Source organism: Lissotriton helveticus, chromosome 3_1 (genome assembly GCF_964261635.1).
Source record: "Lissotriton helveticus chromosome 3_1, aLisHel1.1, whole genome shotgun sequence".
NCBI lineage: Eukaryota > Metazoa > Chordata > Amphibia > Caudata > Salamandridae > Lissotriton > Lissotriton helveticus.
Window position 1 is genome coordinate 1,488,870,149 of NC_136061.1, and position 19,401 is coordinate 1,488,889,549.

Consider the following 19,401-nt stretch of genomic DNA (forward strand, 5'->3'; position numbering starts at 1 on the left):
CAAGGGGGCTCATGTAGACCTTGAAGAGGTTGGGGCTGAGCGAGGATCCTTGCGGAACGCCGCAGATGACTTCGGTGGCCACGGATCGGAAAGGGGGAGGCGGACTCTCTGGGTTCTTCCGGCGAGAAACGAGATGCTCCACTCCAAGCCCGTACCTTGGATTCCAGTGTTGCTGTGGCGCTGTATCAGAATGCGGTGACATACGGTGTCGAAGGCTGCTGAGAGGTCTAGGAGGATGAGGGCAGCTGTTTCCCCGTTGTCGAGCAGGGACCTAATGTCGTCGGTAGCTGCGATGAGGGCGGTCTCGGTGCTGTGGTTTGCTCGGAAACCGGACTGCGAGGGGTCGAGGGATCCGTTTGTCTCGAGGAAGGCGGAGAGTTGTTTGTTGACGGTCTTCTCAATGACTTAGGCAGGAAAATGGAGGAGCGTGATGGGGCGGAAGTTCTTGAGGTCCGTGGGGTCCGCGGGGGGTTTCTTCAGGAGGGCACTGAGCTTGGCATGTTTCCAGCTCTCCCGTAAGGTGGCGGATGCAAAGGAGCAGTTAATGATGTCCCGGAGTTGGGGTGCGATGATGGAGTCTGCTTTGTTGGAGATGTGGTGTGGACAGGGGTCAGTTGGGGAGCCAGAGTGGATGGTGTTCATCGTGCGGGTGGTGTCTTCGGTGCTGACCGGGGTCCAGGTGCAGAGGGTGGTGGTGGGGGGCGCTGGTTCGGTGGTTGGGTGTGTGGTCTGTGCGCCGAAGCTGTTGTGTATGTTGGCGATCTTGTGGTGAAAGAACGAGGCGAGTGAGTCGCAGAGGTCTTGCGAGGGTGTGATGTTGTTGCAGGCGCTGGGGTTGGAGAGCTCTTTAACAATGCTGAAGAGTTCCTTGCTGTTGTGGGTGTTGTTGACCAGACGTTCTTTGAATGTTGTCCTTTTGGGGTGCGGATCAGCTGGTGGTGTTTGCGGGTGGCGTTCTTGAGGGCTGTCATGTTCTCTGTTGTGTGGTCTTGGCGCCAGGCTTTCTCGAGGCTGCGGCAGGTTTTCTTGGAGTTTTTGAGGTCGTTGGTGAACCACGAGGCTTTCTTGCTGCCGGGTCTGCTGGGAGGGTTCTTCAGTGGCGCGAGGTCATCGGTGCAGTTGGTGAGCCACTGTGTGAGGTTGCGGGCTGCTTCGTTGGGGTCCCTCGTGTTGGTGGGAGGGTTCTGGCTGCGGGAGGTGGTGAGTTGGTCGGCGGTGATCTTGCTCCAGCTTCTGCGGGGAACCTGTTGCGGGTGGTGGTGGGTCGTGGTTCTCCTGAAGTTGATGTGGACGCAGCTGTGATCTGTCCAGTGTAGTCCGGTGGAGTGGCTGAAGGAGATGTGCTTGCTGGAGGAGAAGATGGGGTCTAGCGCGTGTCCGGCGTAGTGGGTGGGGGTGTTCACCAGTTGCTTGAGTCCGAGGTTGTCCAGCTGGGCGGCGGTGTTGCTGTCATTGTTGTACTCCAGGTGGAAGTTGAATCCAATTATGTGCAGCTTCGTTGGGGTGCTCAAGGGACCACTACCCCCAAATTCCCAATCCTTAAAGGGGTACGTCAAGGGTGTGTACTGGCCCCCACCCTGTTTTCACTGTTTATAAACGGCGTGGTTAATTACTTTTCAGAGTTCTCCACCGATGCACCCTCTGTTGCTGGCATAAAAGTTCCAATATTCCTGTTCGCAGACGACACCCTAATTTTATCAAAAACTCAGGTTGGGTTGCAGAGAGCACTGACCTGATTTGAGTCATTTTGTAAGGAACATGAGTTATTGGTAAACGTGGATAAAACTAAATGTTCGAGGCATATGAGCTGCAGATTGTACACTTAGCAATAGATCGCCACCTGGTGTTGGGCTCGGATGATTGCAGGTTGTTGTCTTCTTGGAAGAAGTCTTTGTAGTCACGAGATAGGTGACTCCTCCCTTGGACAATACTGCGCATGGTCATCGACTCCATCCTCAGATTGTTTTTTTCCGCCACTGGGTTTGGATGAAAGTTTTCCGCACCGGCTAGAAAAGACACTTTTCTGCATTTTCGAAGCGTGAAACTTTCGATAAACAAATTTCGACATCGAATAAACTTTTCGACATCACCAGCTACATCTTGGTGCGTCTACGCGAGCCGTTGGGCCTATCGGCGCCGTACGGCCTACGCCTCATGGACAGAACTCCATTCAAGAGATGCCCGGTATGTCGAGCAAAATTCCCTCATAGCGACCATCACGAGGTTTGCAACCTCTGTCTCTCGCCAGAACACGACGAGTCGACCTGCACAGCCTGTGCCTCCTTCCGATCGAAAAAGACCATTCGGGATCGGAGGGACCGTTGACACGAGATGAGGAGATCAGCGCCAGCACCGGAGGCCATCTTCGAGGAGGAGATCGTCGAAGAAGACGTCTCCGAGGACGAGAACCCACTCGAAGATATCTCCGAGGACGAGGCTCCACTCGTCGCTGAGGAAGACTCGCCTGATCTCCAGATCATATCGGGAGCAGAGGACTCAGACGATTCGATTCCATCTCGACAACCCGTGAGTACCTCTGTCCCTGCACAAAAGACACTGCCCAAATCAAAGGCAACGGTTAGCACTCTGCCCATGGGGCCCAGTCGAGACTGAAATTTACCCTCCAATGCCCCGCCTTCGGGCTCTGCTCTGAGGAAAAAGACTATGCCTTCCGGTGCCTCGGCACCGAAGCTAACACGCCCTTCGGCGCCCAAAGACTCTTCGGCACCCAAACCTAAACAGACATCGGTGCCGAACCCAAAAACCGTAACGGACCCGAAAGCTTCGACTCTGAAACCATCCGGTTCCAAAAATAACAACGGGAAGATAGATTCCGGCGCTGCAGGCCCAACAAAACCTGTCTCCACGCCAAAATCTTCCATAGCGGTACCAAAGACTACAAGGCCTGATACAGACAAGCCTAAACCACCTTCGGCACTAAAGAAATTGCCACAGGACTCAATCACTCCTCCTAAGGCAAAAACCACTAAACAACCACTATCGGCACCGAAGAAATCGACGCCGAAGAAGATTATAGAAGAGGAAGATCTGTTTAGACCAGATCCAAAACAGAAAAAAGTCTATATTAATCCAAAAACTGGACATGTGGAAGCAATTCCTCACAAAAAAAGACCAGCAGACACCACTTCCAACTGTGGTTCCTGCCAAAAAGGATTGTGCAACTTCTCCAATGCACCCTTCCTCTCCTTCACCTTCTTCGTCTCCTATCACTCCTTATATTGAGCCTATAACTTCTCCTGCTCAATCTCATGTATCATCACACCACACTGACGAAGAGTATGACTTAGGTGGGGGGGGATGATGTACCAGAGCCACATACATACCCTTTAGATGAGGATGAAGATGTCAACCCAGAATATCCCAAAGAGGATGAGGCATATCATTTCCCACCAAATAATGCACCAGACATCCCTGATCCTCAATACTACCCAACAAAACCTTCCCCTCCAGAGGATAGTATTGGGTTCAATCATCTATTAAACAAAACAGAGCTGCACTTTACCACGGAGTTCCAATGCACTCTGATGCCATTGAGGAAGATTTCTTATTAGACACTTTTGAGCAGTCACAAAGGTCTACTCAAATATTACCTATGATCAAAGGGGTCATTAAACATGCTCCAGAGATTTTTAAAGATCCAGTAAGGTGTAGGGTACTAAATCCCAGAATAGAGAAAAAGTATAGACCAGCACCAGCTGATCCAGTCTACATTAAGGGACATCTGCCATTAGACTCTCCGGTAGTGTCAAATGTACGTAAAAGAGCCAATTCCTAGACTTCTGGTGACACACCCCCGCCTGACAAAGAATCAATTCAATTCAATTCAAATTTGCTTTATTCGAGGTTAACTCATAAAAGCACTTACAATCATCGTTAAAACCTTTAAAAAACATTTGTGTTTAAAAATAAGGCTAAAAATTGTTAGAAATACATCAATTACATTGTAAAATAAAAAAATTCAGATAAAATACAGACACTCTGACAATACATCGTCTACAATCATCTGCCTCAAAACTTTTGTCTAATGGACCATGACCAACCAAGGTATTTAGCAGTGGCTATTACTATAGGCAGTGAAGAACTGGTACGTATAATTCTTAGGGCTACCATACTGCTAGTCGTACCTAAGTTCTTACACATAGGGGTAAGCCAAATACGTCTGCGCTCTGCATAGATCTTACATGCAAATAAAAAGTGGCCAACTGTTTCATCATGCACTCCACAAGATGGGCAATTACTAATCGATGGGCCACCCCACCTGCCTGTCAGAGATCTAAGGGGAAGAGCACCCGCTCTGATCTGGAAAAACAACTTCCTATCCCTCAGGCTGGTGATAACATCCCAGTAAAGTTTGAGGCTGGGAAGGAACTTTGCTTCCAGGAATCTTCCAGCCATAGTCTCTGGGCTAGTTTCGTTCCAGGTTCGTTCGGCCACCCTTTCCCAATAGATCTCTTTGAGGGTTGTCTTTGTTGGAAATGTGGCTCCCTCTGGGTTCTCCCATAACGTGTGGAGGCCGAGGACACCCAGCATTTTTCTAAGTTCTTTCAGCCATCCTATTTTGTGGAACACATCTGCCTTGATTATGTCCATAAACCCCTCAGCGTAATGTAAGAGTTCAGGTGTGTTCCAGAGTCTACGCCAGTACATGATTGGACGTAACCTTTGTAGATCAGCAACAGCCTTCCTGCCCAGATCAAACCTAAGCGGCAGCAAGTGAGTACCTTTAGGGAGGCCCGTAATGAGTCGGAAGAACTTGTTTTCCGAAATTCGCAGTGCCTGAAGGTTCTCGTAGCCCCATAGCTCAGCACCGTAGAGTGTTGATCCGAGGGCTTTGGCCTCATACACCTGAAGTGCTGGTTTTACTGGTTTTGTTAGGGATTTTCTGTGCTCTGAGCCAAGGGCACCGGCTATTTGTTTGTGTCTTATAGTTGCAATGTCTATATGTTTGGACCATCTTAAGTCATTTGATACGTGGATTCCCAAGTATGTAAAGTCATTAACAACCTCTAAATGACGACCATTCATAACAATGTGGGATCTACGGCCACGACAAGGATTAAAAACCATGAGCTTTGTTTTGGCCACATTGATTTCTAGTCCATGATCCTCACAGAATTGATCAAAGATGGATAAGGCGTGCTGTAGTCCACTCGGGGTCTTAGATAAAATCAGAGTGTCATCTGCAAACATTAAAATCGGTATCTTGGTACCAGCCAATGTTGGGGCGTCCACATTTTCAGACAACATATGGGCAACCACACCATTAATATACAGCGTGAACAGCGTGGGGGCCATCGAGCAACCTTGACGTACCCCCCGCTCTACAGGGAAATCTGTGGTGACCATACCATGCCCTCCCCACTGGATCCTCGCAAAGTTTGCCTCATGGAGCCTCATTAATAATGTCAAAGGGTTCTTCTGGTAGGCCCAGGTTCTTCAGCGCTTGCCACAGCTTAGACCTTGGGACTAGGTCAAAGGCAGCCCGCAAATCAACAAAAGCCGCATACAGGCTGCCCTTGCCCAGTAACACAGTCTTCCACTGTAATAGAGTGGAGTGGAAGACCTGGTCCATCGTGCTGATAGATTTTCGAAATCCTGCCTGAAATGGCGACAGAGCGTTGTTCTCATCGGCCCAATCCAAAAGTCTATTAACAACCACCCTACCGATCACCTTTTGGATGGTGTTTTGCCTGACAAAGAATCAAAAATGATTGATGCGTCAGGGAAACGGATTGCTGCACAAGCAACAAACATATGGCGCATAGCAAACACACAAGCCTTACTCTCACGCTACAACAGGGCTCACTACGACCAACTAGAAAAATTAATAGAACACCTACCAGATCAATACAAAGATCAGGCAGCAGAGCTCTTACAAGAAGGCAAATTAATATCTAATGCCTCAATTAAATGCGCACTAGATGTAGCTGACGCCGCATCCGGAGCAGTTAACACTAGTGTTATCCTCCGCCGTCATGCATGGTTACGCATTTCCGGTTTCAAACCAGAGGTACAAACTACCATCCTCAACCAGCCCTTCAATCAGAACCAGTTGTTCGGGCTAGAAAAAATGAAAAAGGACACAGACACTGCTAAGCCTATGGGTGCATTACAATCCACCCAGACTAGAAGTTCTTTTCGTCGCTCCTCTTATAGAGGAGGCTCCAAGCAGACCAGCGCAGATAACACATCATCTTTAAAACACATACACAAACCCCCTCTAATAAAGGCTACTTTAGAGGAGGGTACAGAGGCATCAACAATAAGGGAAGAGGTAGAGGTAATAACAACAACCGCTCCTCTTCCACTCCCAAACAGTGACTTCCCTCTGCCTCCCCTACAGCATTCCACTCCTTTCGGGGGCAGACTATCACAGTTCCTACCTGTCTGGAATTCCATCACAACAGACAGGTGGGTAAGACAAATTATCCAGCATGGTTACTGCCTAGAACTCACAGCAACCCCCCAAAACATACCACCCAGGCAGCGTCCAATGTCCACAGAACACATAACTCTGCTTCAACAGGAAGTTCTAGCACTTCTACAAAAAGATGCTATTCAAGTGGTCCCCTTACAGGAACAAGGAACAGGAGTCTACTCCCTGTATTTCCTAATACCCAAAAAGGACGGGACATTAAGACCAATTCTCGACCTCCGGCCCCTAAACCACTACATCCAATCGGATCATTTTCACATGATCACTTTACAACAAGTACTCCCATTACTAGAACAGGGAGACTTTCGTAAAGCACTAGACCTAAAGGACGCCTATTTTCATGTTCCTATACATCCTGCGCACATGAAGTATCTAAGATTTGTCATACAAGGACAACACTATCAGTTCAAAGTCCTTCCATTCGGGGTCACAACAGCACCACGAGTGTTTACAAAGTGCTTAGCAGTAGTAGCATCACATCTCAGAAGACAACAGATACATGTCTTCCCTTACCTCGACGACTGGCTCATAAAAGCAAGATCGTTCAACCAGTGTGTACAACACACAAAGCAAACAATACAAACATTACACGACTTAGGGTTTACAATAAACTACACCAAGTCGCACCTAGAGCCTTCGCACGTTCACCAATATCTAGGAGCTATCATAGACACATCGGCAGCTCTAGCGTATCCCAGTCAAGCCAGGATTCAAAGCATTCAGAGCTTAGTCTCCCTTTTTCAATGCCAGCACTCTCTTCTAGCCAGTGTTCATGAAACTAATAGGCATGATGGCGTCTTGCATCTTCATTGTTCCTCACGCAAGACTGCAAATGCGCCCACTACAACAATGTCTAGCACAACAGTGGAATCAGGCTCAAGGCCAGCTCACAGACCTGGTGTTGGTTGACAGCCGTACATATCGCTCTCTGCAATGGTGGAACACCAAAAACTTGACAAAGGGACGGCCGTTCCTAGACCCTGTTCCACAAATAGTGCTCACAACAGATGCATCCCTCACAGGATGGGGAGCCCATCTTCTGCACTATACAACTCAAGGCCAATGGAACAGCCAACAAAATCTGTTCCACATCAATCATTTAGAGTTGCTAGCGATTTTCCTAGCACTCAAGATTTTTCAAGTACAAGTACAAACCAAAGCTGTTCTAATCCGGACGGACAATATGACAGCTATGTATTATATACAAAAACAGGGGGGGGGGACACACTCTCTGCAACTGTCCCAGCTTGCACAGAACATTTGGAGATGGGCCATCCCTCAAAACATACACCTGACTGTAGAACACCTCCCAGGAATTCACAATCAGATAGCAGATCTGTTGAGTCGTCAGTCACAACAGATTCACGAATGGGAGTTGCACCCACAGGTTCTCCAACCATTTTTCCAAAAGTGGGGGCAACCACAAATAGATCTGTTTGCCACCCACGAAAACGCTAAATGCCCAACCCTCGCCGCCAGTTTTCCACACCCACGGTCGGAGGGGAATGCAATATGGATGAACTGGTCAGGCAGATTTGCGTACGCTTTTCCGCCTCTCCCACTCATTCCACTAGTAGTACGCAAGCTCAGACAACAGTCTCTCAAATTAATACTAGTGGCCCCCACATGGGCACGACAGCCATGGTTCACCACACCACTAGATCTCTCACTGGTTCCACATCAGAAATTACGGCTCACGCCATCCCTCTTAACTCAGAACCATGGAGAAATAAGACACCCAGAACCAAACCAACTGAATTTGGCGATCTGGCTCCTGAGGTCTTAGAGTTTGGCTACTTAAATTTACCACCAGACTGTATGAATATAATTAAAGAAGCTAGAAGACCCACCACTAGAGCATGCTATGCTGTTAAGTGGAAAAGATTTGCAATATACTGTAAAAACAATCACATTGATCCATTGAATGTTTCCATCCAAAATATTATTTGTTACCTTCTACACCTACAAAGGTCCAACTTGGCTTATTCTTCCATACGACTGCATCTAGCAGCAATTGCAGCCTATTTACAAAATAGACAGCATCTATCTCTCTTTAGAGCACCTGCGATTAAAAGCATTTATGGAAGGATTAAAACGAATAATCCCACCTAGGTTACCACCTGCACCAGTATGGAACCTAAACCTGGTCCTTACAAGGCTTATGGGCCCCCCTTTTGAGCCTTTACACAAGTGTGAACTGCAATTCCTAACATGGAAAACTGTCTTCCTTGTTGCCATCACCTCTCTCAGAAGAGTTAGTGAAATACAAGCATTCACAATAGAAGAACCATTTTTTCAGATACACCCTAACAAAGTGGTTCTTAGACCCAATCCTAAATTCCTGCCAAAAGTGATTACTCTTTTTCACGTTAACCAATCAGTGAAGTTACCAGTGTTTTTTCAAAAACCAGACTCTGTTGCGGAAAGGGCTTTACACACCTTAGATGTTAGAAGAGCTCTTTTATACTACACAGACAGGACTAAATCCTTCAGAAAGACAAAACAACTATTTGTATCTTTCTCTTCCCCACACAAAGGAGGAATTGCCAGATGGATTGTAAAGTGTATTCAAATATGCTATCAAAAAGCTAAACGTACACTAACAGTTTCTCCTAGAGCGCACTCCACTCTCAAACTAGGAACATCTATGGCTTTCATACCACTAGAGGACATATGCAAGGCAGCAACATGGTCTACCATACACACCTGCACGAAACACTATTGTGTTGACGTGCAGCCAAGCAGCAAGCTGCAGTAGGCCAAGCTGTCCTTAAAACACTATTTCAGTATGCTGCAACGGATACAAGTGACCACCACTAGGGGAGACACTGCTGCACAATCGTTGCTAAGTGTACAATCTGCAGCTCATATGCCTCGAACGGAATATGCTACTTACCAGTATGCATCTGTTCTTGCATGTAGAGCTGCAGAGTTGTACACGCCCTCCCGCCTCCCCGGGACTTGTATCCGTTCCAGTACTCATCTTACTTAGATGCACACGCATTGACATCTTTTCTCTTTACTTCTACTAACTCCATCATTTCCCATCATGGCGAAATACAATCTGAGGATGGAGTCGATGACCTTGCGCAGTACTGTTCAAGGGAGGAGTCACCTATCTCGTGACTACAAAGACTTCTTCCAAGAAGACAACAACCTGCAATCATCCGAGCCCAACACCAGGTGGCGATCTATTGCTAAGTGTACAACTCTGCAGCTCTACATGCCAAGAACAGATGCATACTGGTAAGTAGCATATTCCTTATGGTGTTGCACAATCACAAAGAAATCAAGTCAAGGGTTGTTATGAATTATGAGCTATTGGAACAAACACATTTATTTACTTACCTTGGAGTAAACATAGGCCACAAACTAGACTGGAAACCTCAGATAGAAATGATGGCGCTTAAGCATTCCCAGCTTTCAGGAGTGATTTTGAAAGAACACAGGCTCTCCCAGACTAAGCCGGTCGGTCCTGCACTTAAGATGTATAACACCAAGGTTATGGCTTCTATTCTGTATGGGGCAGAACGTTGGGGTTTTGAAAACCTGTCCTCACTAGCCCAGGCCCTAAAAAGTTTTTTGAGAGGTTTGGTAGGCCTCCCCCCAAGTACACCTCTTATACCTCTATATTCTGATTTGGGGTGCTATTCCCTGGTAGAGGTTGCTAGGTTCAGACCACTGACCTACTGGAGAAGCCTTTGGTCTACCCCAGAATTAGCCCACTATGCCCTAGCTCTCAAAGACATCAGAGATGCCGATACCTCTCACAAGATCAGATGGTTACAACAGGTGAAAAGCTCCCTGGTGAATATGGGCATGAGGCATTTAGGGGAAGACCCGGTCAGCTTACTGGGCTGTGATCAGAACTGGTAATCTGTGTCATTCTAACTTATCATCTTTGACCAGTACCTTCCTCTAAACAAGCCGTAACCCCTGTATGAAGACTTTAGGGACTTTGTAAACAAGCCCACCAACAGGAAACGTTTTTTCCAGTTCCGGATAGGAACGTTACCGACCAAAGCCTTCACGGTGCAAATTGCTTAAACCAATTTGTCTGTACTTGGGTACTAGGTTGAGTGCTACTGCACTGCGAATATTCAAGACCAGCGCACAAGAGGCAATTGCGATCATTTTAAGAAGTGCAGAATGCAGTTTTTGGCCCCCATCTTAAGAGAAGCAGGTTTTGCACAAGTACGCCCAGCCCTATTTTACTTACAGCTACTGGGTAGCCCTAGGACAGTCTTCGGGGTTGCTAGCTTTCTGGTCGCAGCCATGCGTACGAAGGCCAGGAAGCTATCCCCGAGGTACTTGGAAGGGTGATCCCATTATACTGCAGACTCTGTTAACGTTTTTTAACTTTTCTCATTTTTTATATTGTGATCGAGTTGTATTTGTACTAACTTTTTAATTACTTGAATGTACTAGACACTGCTATTGGGCTTGACTTTTTAATGATCTTAACTATATGAACTTTGTGACATTTTTTACAAATTTGTATTGTCGTGTTGCTTTTATGATTTTAACTAATCGAATAAAGCTTGCTTTTGACTTTGACTTTGACTTTGATTGCTATAGCAAAGTTTTTAGGCTGGGTGTGGAGAATTAGAAGCAAGATTGAAAGCAAGCAGACTGCAACAGTGCTTAGTTAGACACTGTCTTCTGCTTAGCTCTCCAGCCCAGTTATTTATTATACTTCTTAACCAGTATTGGGACCCGCTGGTATAGATTACTATATGAATTGTTATTAGCCTGCAGCGATTTTAGTTTTTTACTGTAAAAAAGCCTGTTTAAGCTTTTTTAATTGATATATAAATTGCTTGTCTTTTTAACATGTTTATCATATTTCTACGTACAGCCCTTGTTGAGAACTGGATTTTACACTTGTATTCTTTGATAGTGTTTATTGTCTTTTATGATCAGTGCGGTTGAAATAAAGACTAATAAACGTAAACGAGACTTACCTTCACCTTGATGAAATGACCGCACACAACTTCAGCTTGTACCGGCTCCCTCAATCTAGACTGGCCTTTGGACACATGAGAAGGTTTTTTTATGTGAACCCAATCGCCCTTCATGATGGCATTACCATGCTTGCTCCCACCATGTTAATCATCAAAATTGTATTTTACCTTACGTTGTGCCATCTCCACCAAAGGGCAAATACACTTGTCTTTATCACATTTATGAGAAGAACCAGATCTGTTTTCTTTCAGCCATGCAGGAAAAAAAACACTAGTAGGCACTCAACCTCTCATAATCTCAAATGGTGTCTTGTTCGAAATGGCATTGGGACTGGTACGATGGGCAAAGAGCTTTTCTTCCACTGTGGTAGGCACATTAACACCATTCTGAACTGCCCATTTGATGCAATCTTTGAAAGTTCTATTCCTTTTCTCTACAAAACCATTGGCTTGTGGATGGTACAACGCCACCCTTTGATGTGTAATACCAGCTTTGAACAGAAACTGCCTAATTTCTCTACACACTAATTTAACCCCATTGTCAGAGACCAGCTCTTTAGGTAAGCCTTCAGTTGAAAAAAGAAATAACAATATTATGTTAGGTTCTTGGACAAATTCTACCTCCCACCACTTGTGGTAGTAGTCTACCACATCTATAATATATTTGCATTTAGTTGGCAGAGCACTGAAAGGTCTAATGAAATATACAGGAAGTTTGGACCAAGGTCTCTCCAGGAGGTCTACAGGATCTAAAGGAGGAGTGACAGTTTTAAGTGCCTTATTGCTAGTTGCACAGATGACACAATCTCTGCCAATATTTATAATTTCTCTGTCCATGCAGGGGCACTAATACACGCTACAAATCCTTCCCTTACTGACCGTTTGCCCTAAATGACCTTCATGTATTATACACCGTCTAAGAGAAACCGGGGGAATAAACTTGTCACCCCTCATGATAAGATCATCATCCTCTAATGTTAACTCTTCTGAAATCTTGAAAAATGGTTGGACACTGGGATGAAGAGTAGAGGCCATCCACACACAGCATACTTGTGCTCCTTTCTAAAAACATAATCTTTGACCATACTCTCCATCTATTCACCTCTATCGAAAGCACTCTCGAAACACACATTCACTGCTGCTATAAGGAACTCTTGATCCTCCTACTCAGGTTCAACCTGGGGCACACTTAGAGGAGACCTTGACAAATAGTCTGCCCTAATATTCTTCCCACCAGGAATGTGTTCTACCTCAAATTGTATTGAAGAGGTTTTGTAGTGAGCCTTGCAAACCTTGGAGTCAAATCTCTAATGACATCCCCACTCAGAATACCAAGTAGAGGTTTGTGATCTGTCTAGCGGTCTATTGACTCTCTCGGGGGCATTCTCTTTGCCGGCTTGCTGTTCGTGGTCCCGCTGTTGGTCACCCCCCGCCGCCGCAGCTCCTCACCACTTTAGCGCGGCCGCTGCGAGGGGAGGACCACAAGCCCCAAAAGCCTTTGCGGCAGGAAGCCGCCACCGCAATTCCCGCGCCAGTGTTAAATATTAGATTGCGATGTGAACCTTACCGGTGCCATCTTGTCCCACTTAGGCCTTTGCGAGCGCGTAAGCGGCAGACATTTTAGACACTGTGGCCAGTTCATAACATTGCCGATCGCCTGCACGCCTTCCCGACCTCGCAATCATCCCCCACGCGCTGGCAGCCCCGAAGCACACATGCTAGAGTCATATAGCATCCTCAGCGCGACCCTGCCCCGGAGCCACTTCCCGTGCTGAGCCCACATACCCTTTCATCCCTTGCGCACGATCAGGCCCTTTGATAATCTCCTCCCCTGCACCTGGCTGTTCGATCCGATCCCAGGCCATAACCAACCCCTGCGGATACAGTTTATTACCCCCGTACAGTAAGATTCCACCTCCCATCAAAGGAGCCGAAATTAATCAATGCCACAACCCCATGAGATCCGACCGGTCATTTTAGCCCCAAAATCCACTAATAATCTCTGGGACTTCCCACCCACCTGAAAATAAGAGCATGGGTCTTTACACTCTTGTTTACTCTCATCATATAAAACCAAAACCATGTCCCTCGTTCCATCTATTAGCCCGCCATATCTTCACCTGAGTCCTCAGCTACTACGTTTACTTTGTTCTTTTTTGCTTAGCACACTTTGGCAAAATGACCAAGTCTCCCACATATCTTGCATGTTGCACTTTTTGCAGGGCAAGGACGACCACTAGGAAAATGTTGAGAGTACCCACACCTAAAACAAATATTCTTTTGCTTAAAAAACTCATTCTGATCACTTCTATTGGTATAAGATTTAGTGTTGTCACCCTTAGCAGAACCCTGTTCAAACATTGCCCCTACACTCTCTATATTTATCAATTCTCTTGAAAACTTTTGAGATATTTCAACACTTTTGACAATGTCTATTGTTTCATTCAAAGATGGATTTTTGTAAGTGAGCAGTTTCTCCTGCACTTTCTTGTCATAACATCTGACCACAATTTGATCCCGAATCAATTGATCCATGAAGCAGCTAGGATGCATAAGGCTGCCACATATGAGTCTATTGACTCCTTCTGATGTTGCTCTCTTGTGAAAAACGTATGTCTATGACAATTAGATTAGGTGTCACATCAAGTTGTTTCTCCAACTTCCGAACTGCCTCCTGATACCCGTCCCAACTCTTCTTCATCATCAGAGGTTCGTTGAAATGGAGGAAAGTGTTTGAAAATTGTTTGACCATCAAAACCTAAATTGTGCTCAAGGAGAAATCTTTTCCTTTCTGGGCAATAACAATTTCCTCCCATAGACCCTAAATACTGTGTAAAAGCCCTATACCAAATCTTCCATTTGATTGACCGCTCACGAGGGGATTGTAAAAATGTAGGTGGACGATTAACTGATTGCATGTCCCCAAAAAAAAACTAAGAAAAAAATATATTTGCACTCAAAAATGCAAATCTAATTCCATGGTGTAAACAATTTGTCAAAACACAGAATGTTTATATATAACTGGTAATGCCTTTCCTTTTTTTTAATAGACCATAAACACTCCTGAAAGTGTGCGTGTCACTGATGAACATGCTACAGTGTTCACTGATGAATTAACACACCAGACAGTGTATGTCTCATTGGTGAATTAAATGTAGCATGGTTTTACTGTGTGAACATGAAGATAAGACATTACCATTTACAATGCCAAAAGCTCTAACTCAAACAAATGCAAGACCGCTTGCATTTCAAATGCTTGTTTTTTCAAGTAGCTGAGCACTTCAGACATCAGATGCTTTGTTCCTTCTAGTTAGATATAACCCTTGTTTGTGGGAGATTGTGGCTTTGTTGACAGGTAATATAATAGGACACATTGGATGGCCTTTGGAAGAGCTATTAAAGGATCTTAAGGAGGTCTTAAAACAAATCCTCAAGGTCCAGGAGTAAGAAAATCATGATGTGGTGACACGCTTGGATGCTGTCATCTGGATTCTATGGTGTTGTATAGGCAAATATGTTTGACATGCCTTCGATGAGGAAATGTTGTTTGAGAAGAAAATTGACTTTTCTTTAGGTTGTTTCATATTAAGTTCAGCTCCAGCATAAATGTTTGGATATTTTTCTCCGGCTTGTTAAATTCCTCAACAATATAGAACATTTCTGCATTTTTCTTAACCCCATATTCTGAGCTAACACTGTCATCTCAGCTACCTTCCCAACCAAACTACTCTACCCATACTGTTAGGAAGGAAGAGCAACAATTCTTGTCTTTGACCTTGACAGCTACAAAATCTCTTTAATTTGGCCTCTAGGTTTCAACCTCACCTGCTAAGCAATAACAGTGGCAGCCTCCCTTAAGTAGATAGACATAATTTTATATCATACTGTATTGTTTTTTTGTATTTCAGAGCATGGGATTATTTCATTCAGCATAAAGGAAGAAGAAGTATCCTATTGTATGGATCCCGAAAACAATACAGAAATGGAAAGCATACACAGTCCTGCAGGTGAGTAGGTTGAAGACTTATTATCTCAGTCTGAGAAGCTCAGTAATCCTGATTTGGTGCTAATTGGAGGTTGCGTCCAAATTGGGGGTTTGAAAATCTGATCAGCAGATTTTTTACACCAAAACTACTTGTTACAATGTATGAGACGAAAAATGCAAGATTCCATGATTTGCTGCTTATAACGGGGAAACTCAGTGTAATGAGTTAACCATATTCTGTAAACGATTTTGCAGATGGTGACCAGAGGGTCAATGAATACAAGGGGAAGTGGGGGTAAGAGGAGATGGAGAAGATACGTCCTCCCATATGTTAACCAAACAAAGATAGCAAACCCCCACAAGTAGGCCAGAGGCTTGACTCTAAAGGATTGAAGCACTTCTTGTTTTGTTTGTTAGATCTTCAGCCACCCTATTGGTGGTATACTTCATCGTCATGTCTCATCATGGTCCCTTAAAACCTGGATGGGCTCAACCATATTCCAGGGTGCACTTTGGAAAATATCCTGCTGGGTCTTAAAATAAAAATACCTCTGAACACTTGGGTATCCCTTTAATACTATTGTTCCTGTAGTATGATTAAAAGCAATACAATAAAGGGGTGTATTAAAGATAATGGTCCTACACCCTATGTGGAGTCAACATGTTTCCTCTTTATACTGTGTGGACCATAGGGTCCAGGGCTTTCATCAGGACTTACACTATAATGCCCCGGAATCGATGTCTCATGCAAGTATGTCAGTTAGCCTAACTAGAGTTAGTCAAAACAACCACAACACATGTAAACATAAAACATGCAACATACAAAGGCTCCATCGCCCTTTTCCAACGAAGTTCTTGTCCTGTAAAGAAATAATAATACACTTGTATTAAACAATCCATGCACCTCTGTAGTGCCCAAAAGTAGCACATTCCATTCAGTGATCACCCTTAAACAATGTGCTTGACATATTGGGTAAACACAAAAAGAAACAACAATAGACAAACTATGAACGTGCAAGTTAAAACATACCTATGATAGCTAAACCTGTGATGCTGCAAGGTATGAGGTAAACTCGGAACCTTTATATCTAACATACCCTCTTTTTTATTGCTTTTAATCATTCTAGGAACACCACTAATAAAGGATATACAGTGTTCAAAGGTATCTTTATTCTAAGACACCAGCAGAAACTTGCCAAAGTGCTTCCTGGAATATAGCGGAGCCTATCCTCATTTTAAGGAACCGGGATGAGACCCAGTGATAAAGCATACCACCAATAGAGTAGTTGAGGGTCTAACAAACAAAGTAAGAACTGTTTCTATCTTTTAGATTCAAGCCTCCTACCCACTTGTGGGGTGTTTTGTGTGTTTTTGCTTGGTTAACATATAGGATACTTTTTGGTGTATGGTTACCCCAATTCAACCTGCGTAGCTTGTAATGGGAACGAAATACCACACCTGGAAAATACTGAACTGTGTGTTATAGGTATTTACTAGGAGCTCTGCTGCCACTCCAAATGCTGAGTGGCCCAGAGGTTCAAAAATGACTTGCTCTTCCATGATGCCTAGAAGTTTTGTATCCTCCTTTCTGTCAGTCATGTGTGTTCCCCGTCATCCTCCTCTCCTGTCAGTGGGTTCATGTATTATCTATAAACAGAACTGTATTGCAAAGTCCCTTCTTTTCTGTACAAATTCATGACTCCCTGTTCTCCTCTCTTAAAAGGAGCAATGGAGTACAGACCCTCTGAGTAAATGGCAGAGCAAACAGTGCTTGGATTGTCTCACTGTCAATCTAGATGTTTGATGCGTTTCGGATTTTGGAACATCAGCATACAGATCTTTATTTTCTCATCATGAACCCGTTATAGATTCACACGCCATGTATAGCCCTACCTTATAGTGGTTTTGTGGAACAAATTATGTGTTTTAACTGTTGTATGATCACAGGAAGCAACAATAATGAGATTTTAAATGCTTTTGAGACATAGCTCTACCTTTTTCTTACCATCGGGTACAGTCACTATTATCCTGAATCGATTGTTCTCTGAGAAAAAAGGAATAAAATGACAGAAAAACAGAAATTGAGCAACTCTGATCGTGGAAATGTTTATTTTTTGGATCATGGATTGGGAGAGGATGCAGGAGAATGTACACTAAGTTTGTGCTGTACTGTATTTTTTCAGCGCCTTTGAGAACACGCCTTTAAGAATATGCAATTATAGTTTAAAATTCCATTTGATAAGCAAACACTAATCTTGTAATTGCTGTTCGTCAGGAATCTTCCAGGCGATACTGTAAGGCGTGCACTAAATTCTGGCGCATGGAAAAAATTAGTTTAGCGAGAGATACATTGTACCTGTTTCACTGTATCTTCACAGAGGAGAGCTGACTTGCAGAGCACCTAGGTTGCTTAGTGCTCTTTAGAAGAGAAGGTGATGAATTATGACAAGGAAATTGTTGAAGAATCTGACTACCCCAGAACTTCTAAAACAGGGACATGCACGTTGACTAAATATTTGACAAAAACAGTAGCTTGGTACCTTGGGGAGGCTCACCATTCCTAAGCTGTCAGGCTTTGCTAAGCCATAACCATAACAGGTGCCATAGAAGAAGGCAGATATAAGAGATGTGATACACGATACTTAAATTCTACTTAAGTATTTTCTGTACCCTAACAACCCTGCACAAATGTTTGCTCAAATGTAAAATGTATCATTCCCTATTGAGTGTTATGTTATGTTCCCTGATATTTTAATAGAGCACTGTTTGCCCAATTTTTGGTTTCTTGGCACTTTGTTCACACACCAGCCTCCATTTGTAACATATCCAGGAAATATTCTCCACTGGTGAATTTCTTTCCTGAATTAAAATTACGTGGTGTATTGAAGTGTGTTGTTAACTCTCAGAGTGTTCCATAAAGGGCAATGTTTTGCAACCTTCCAACTAAAACATGCGTCTTGGGTGATCTCTGCCCTGTGGATCTGATAGAGACGTCTAGTCACAAATTCATTACCTTAGAATAATCACCATGCATCAGACTACACCATACGTTTTTTGAGCAGTACCTCTGTAGCATAATTCGGCTCGAAGGCTTGAAGGTGGAATTGACATGCGCAGTACCCCGGCGTGCAGACATCTGTTCTTTCCTTTCTGCGCTAGATACGCTGATGCAATCAGAGCTACCCTCAGTCATTTTTTTACCAGTTTTTTTCTAACTTCTCTCCTGGTGTGGGAACGTCACCTAAGAAGCCGGATCATTTCAAACCATATGATGCCTGTCCCAGACAGTCCATGACAGACCCCCAGTTGGTATGCTTGTGGTGCTTGGAGCATGACCACGACTCCAAAATGTGTGAGGACTGCCATACCATGCACCCCAAGGCGCTGAGTATTCCCTGGAGCTCCTTGCCACCCGTTGTCAGATGACCCCACAATGCTCAAGATCCCGGGATTGTTTGCAGGGCTGCACCCAGCGATCATCGGCTCACTCAAAGTCATTTGGTAAGTCCCCCAAGTATACAAAATCGAAAAAGATGAAAAGGTCTTTGACTTTGTTGCGCCTGACAAAGTCATACGAGGTTCGGGAGCGTTTGGGAGATTCAGGAGCGTCAGCACACCAGGCCTCGCTTGTCTGTGGAGCCTGAGTCACGGTCCACTCCACACTTCCCTGACTGTACCGGAGCCAAAGCTACCCAAGCCCAAGTTAAAGAATTTCATGCGGAGTCCGCTCCTTCTCCTACCTGGTGGTAAAGACCAGGAACACCCTCCCCCTCAGAGCCTCACCATTGCTTCAGCAGTTCAGCAAGGACCTCAAGACCTGGATGTTCAACCAATAAGCACAGGCAACATGATCCAACAGCATAAAGCCCACAGACTCTTACAGGTGAAGCAGCCATGATTTACAGATCCTGATTGATTATAACGGGGCCACGTGCACCCCCTCTATTTATTTTACAAATATTGGCAAGCCCCAAGACCTTGCCCACCTAGGGGTT

General features: G+C 44.7%; 1 protein-coding gene across 5 annotated transcripts in view; it reads left to right on the forward strand.

Annotated features, from left to right (window-relative positions):
• LOC144823540 (uncharacterized) overlaps positions 1-19,401 on the forward strand; it is a 606,829-nt gene that overhangs the window by 497,454 nt on the left and 89,974 nt on the right. For all 5 annotated transcript variants that reach the window (XM_078682147.1, XM_078682144.1, XM_078682143.1 and 2 more), the window contains one exon: positions 15,330-15,428. In XM_078682147.1, coding sequence (XP_078538273.1) covers positions 15,330-15,428 — 99 coding nt within the window. The remainder of the gene's footprint in view (positions 1-15,329; positions 15,429-19,401) is intronic.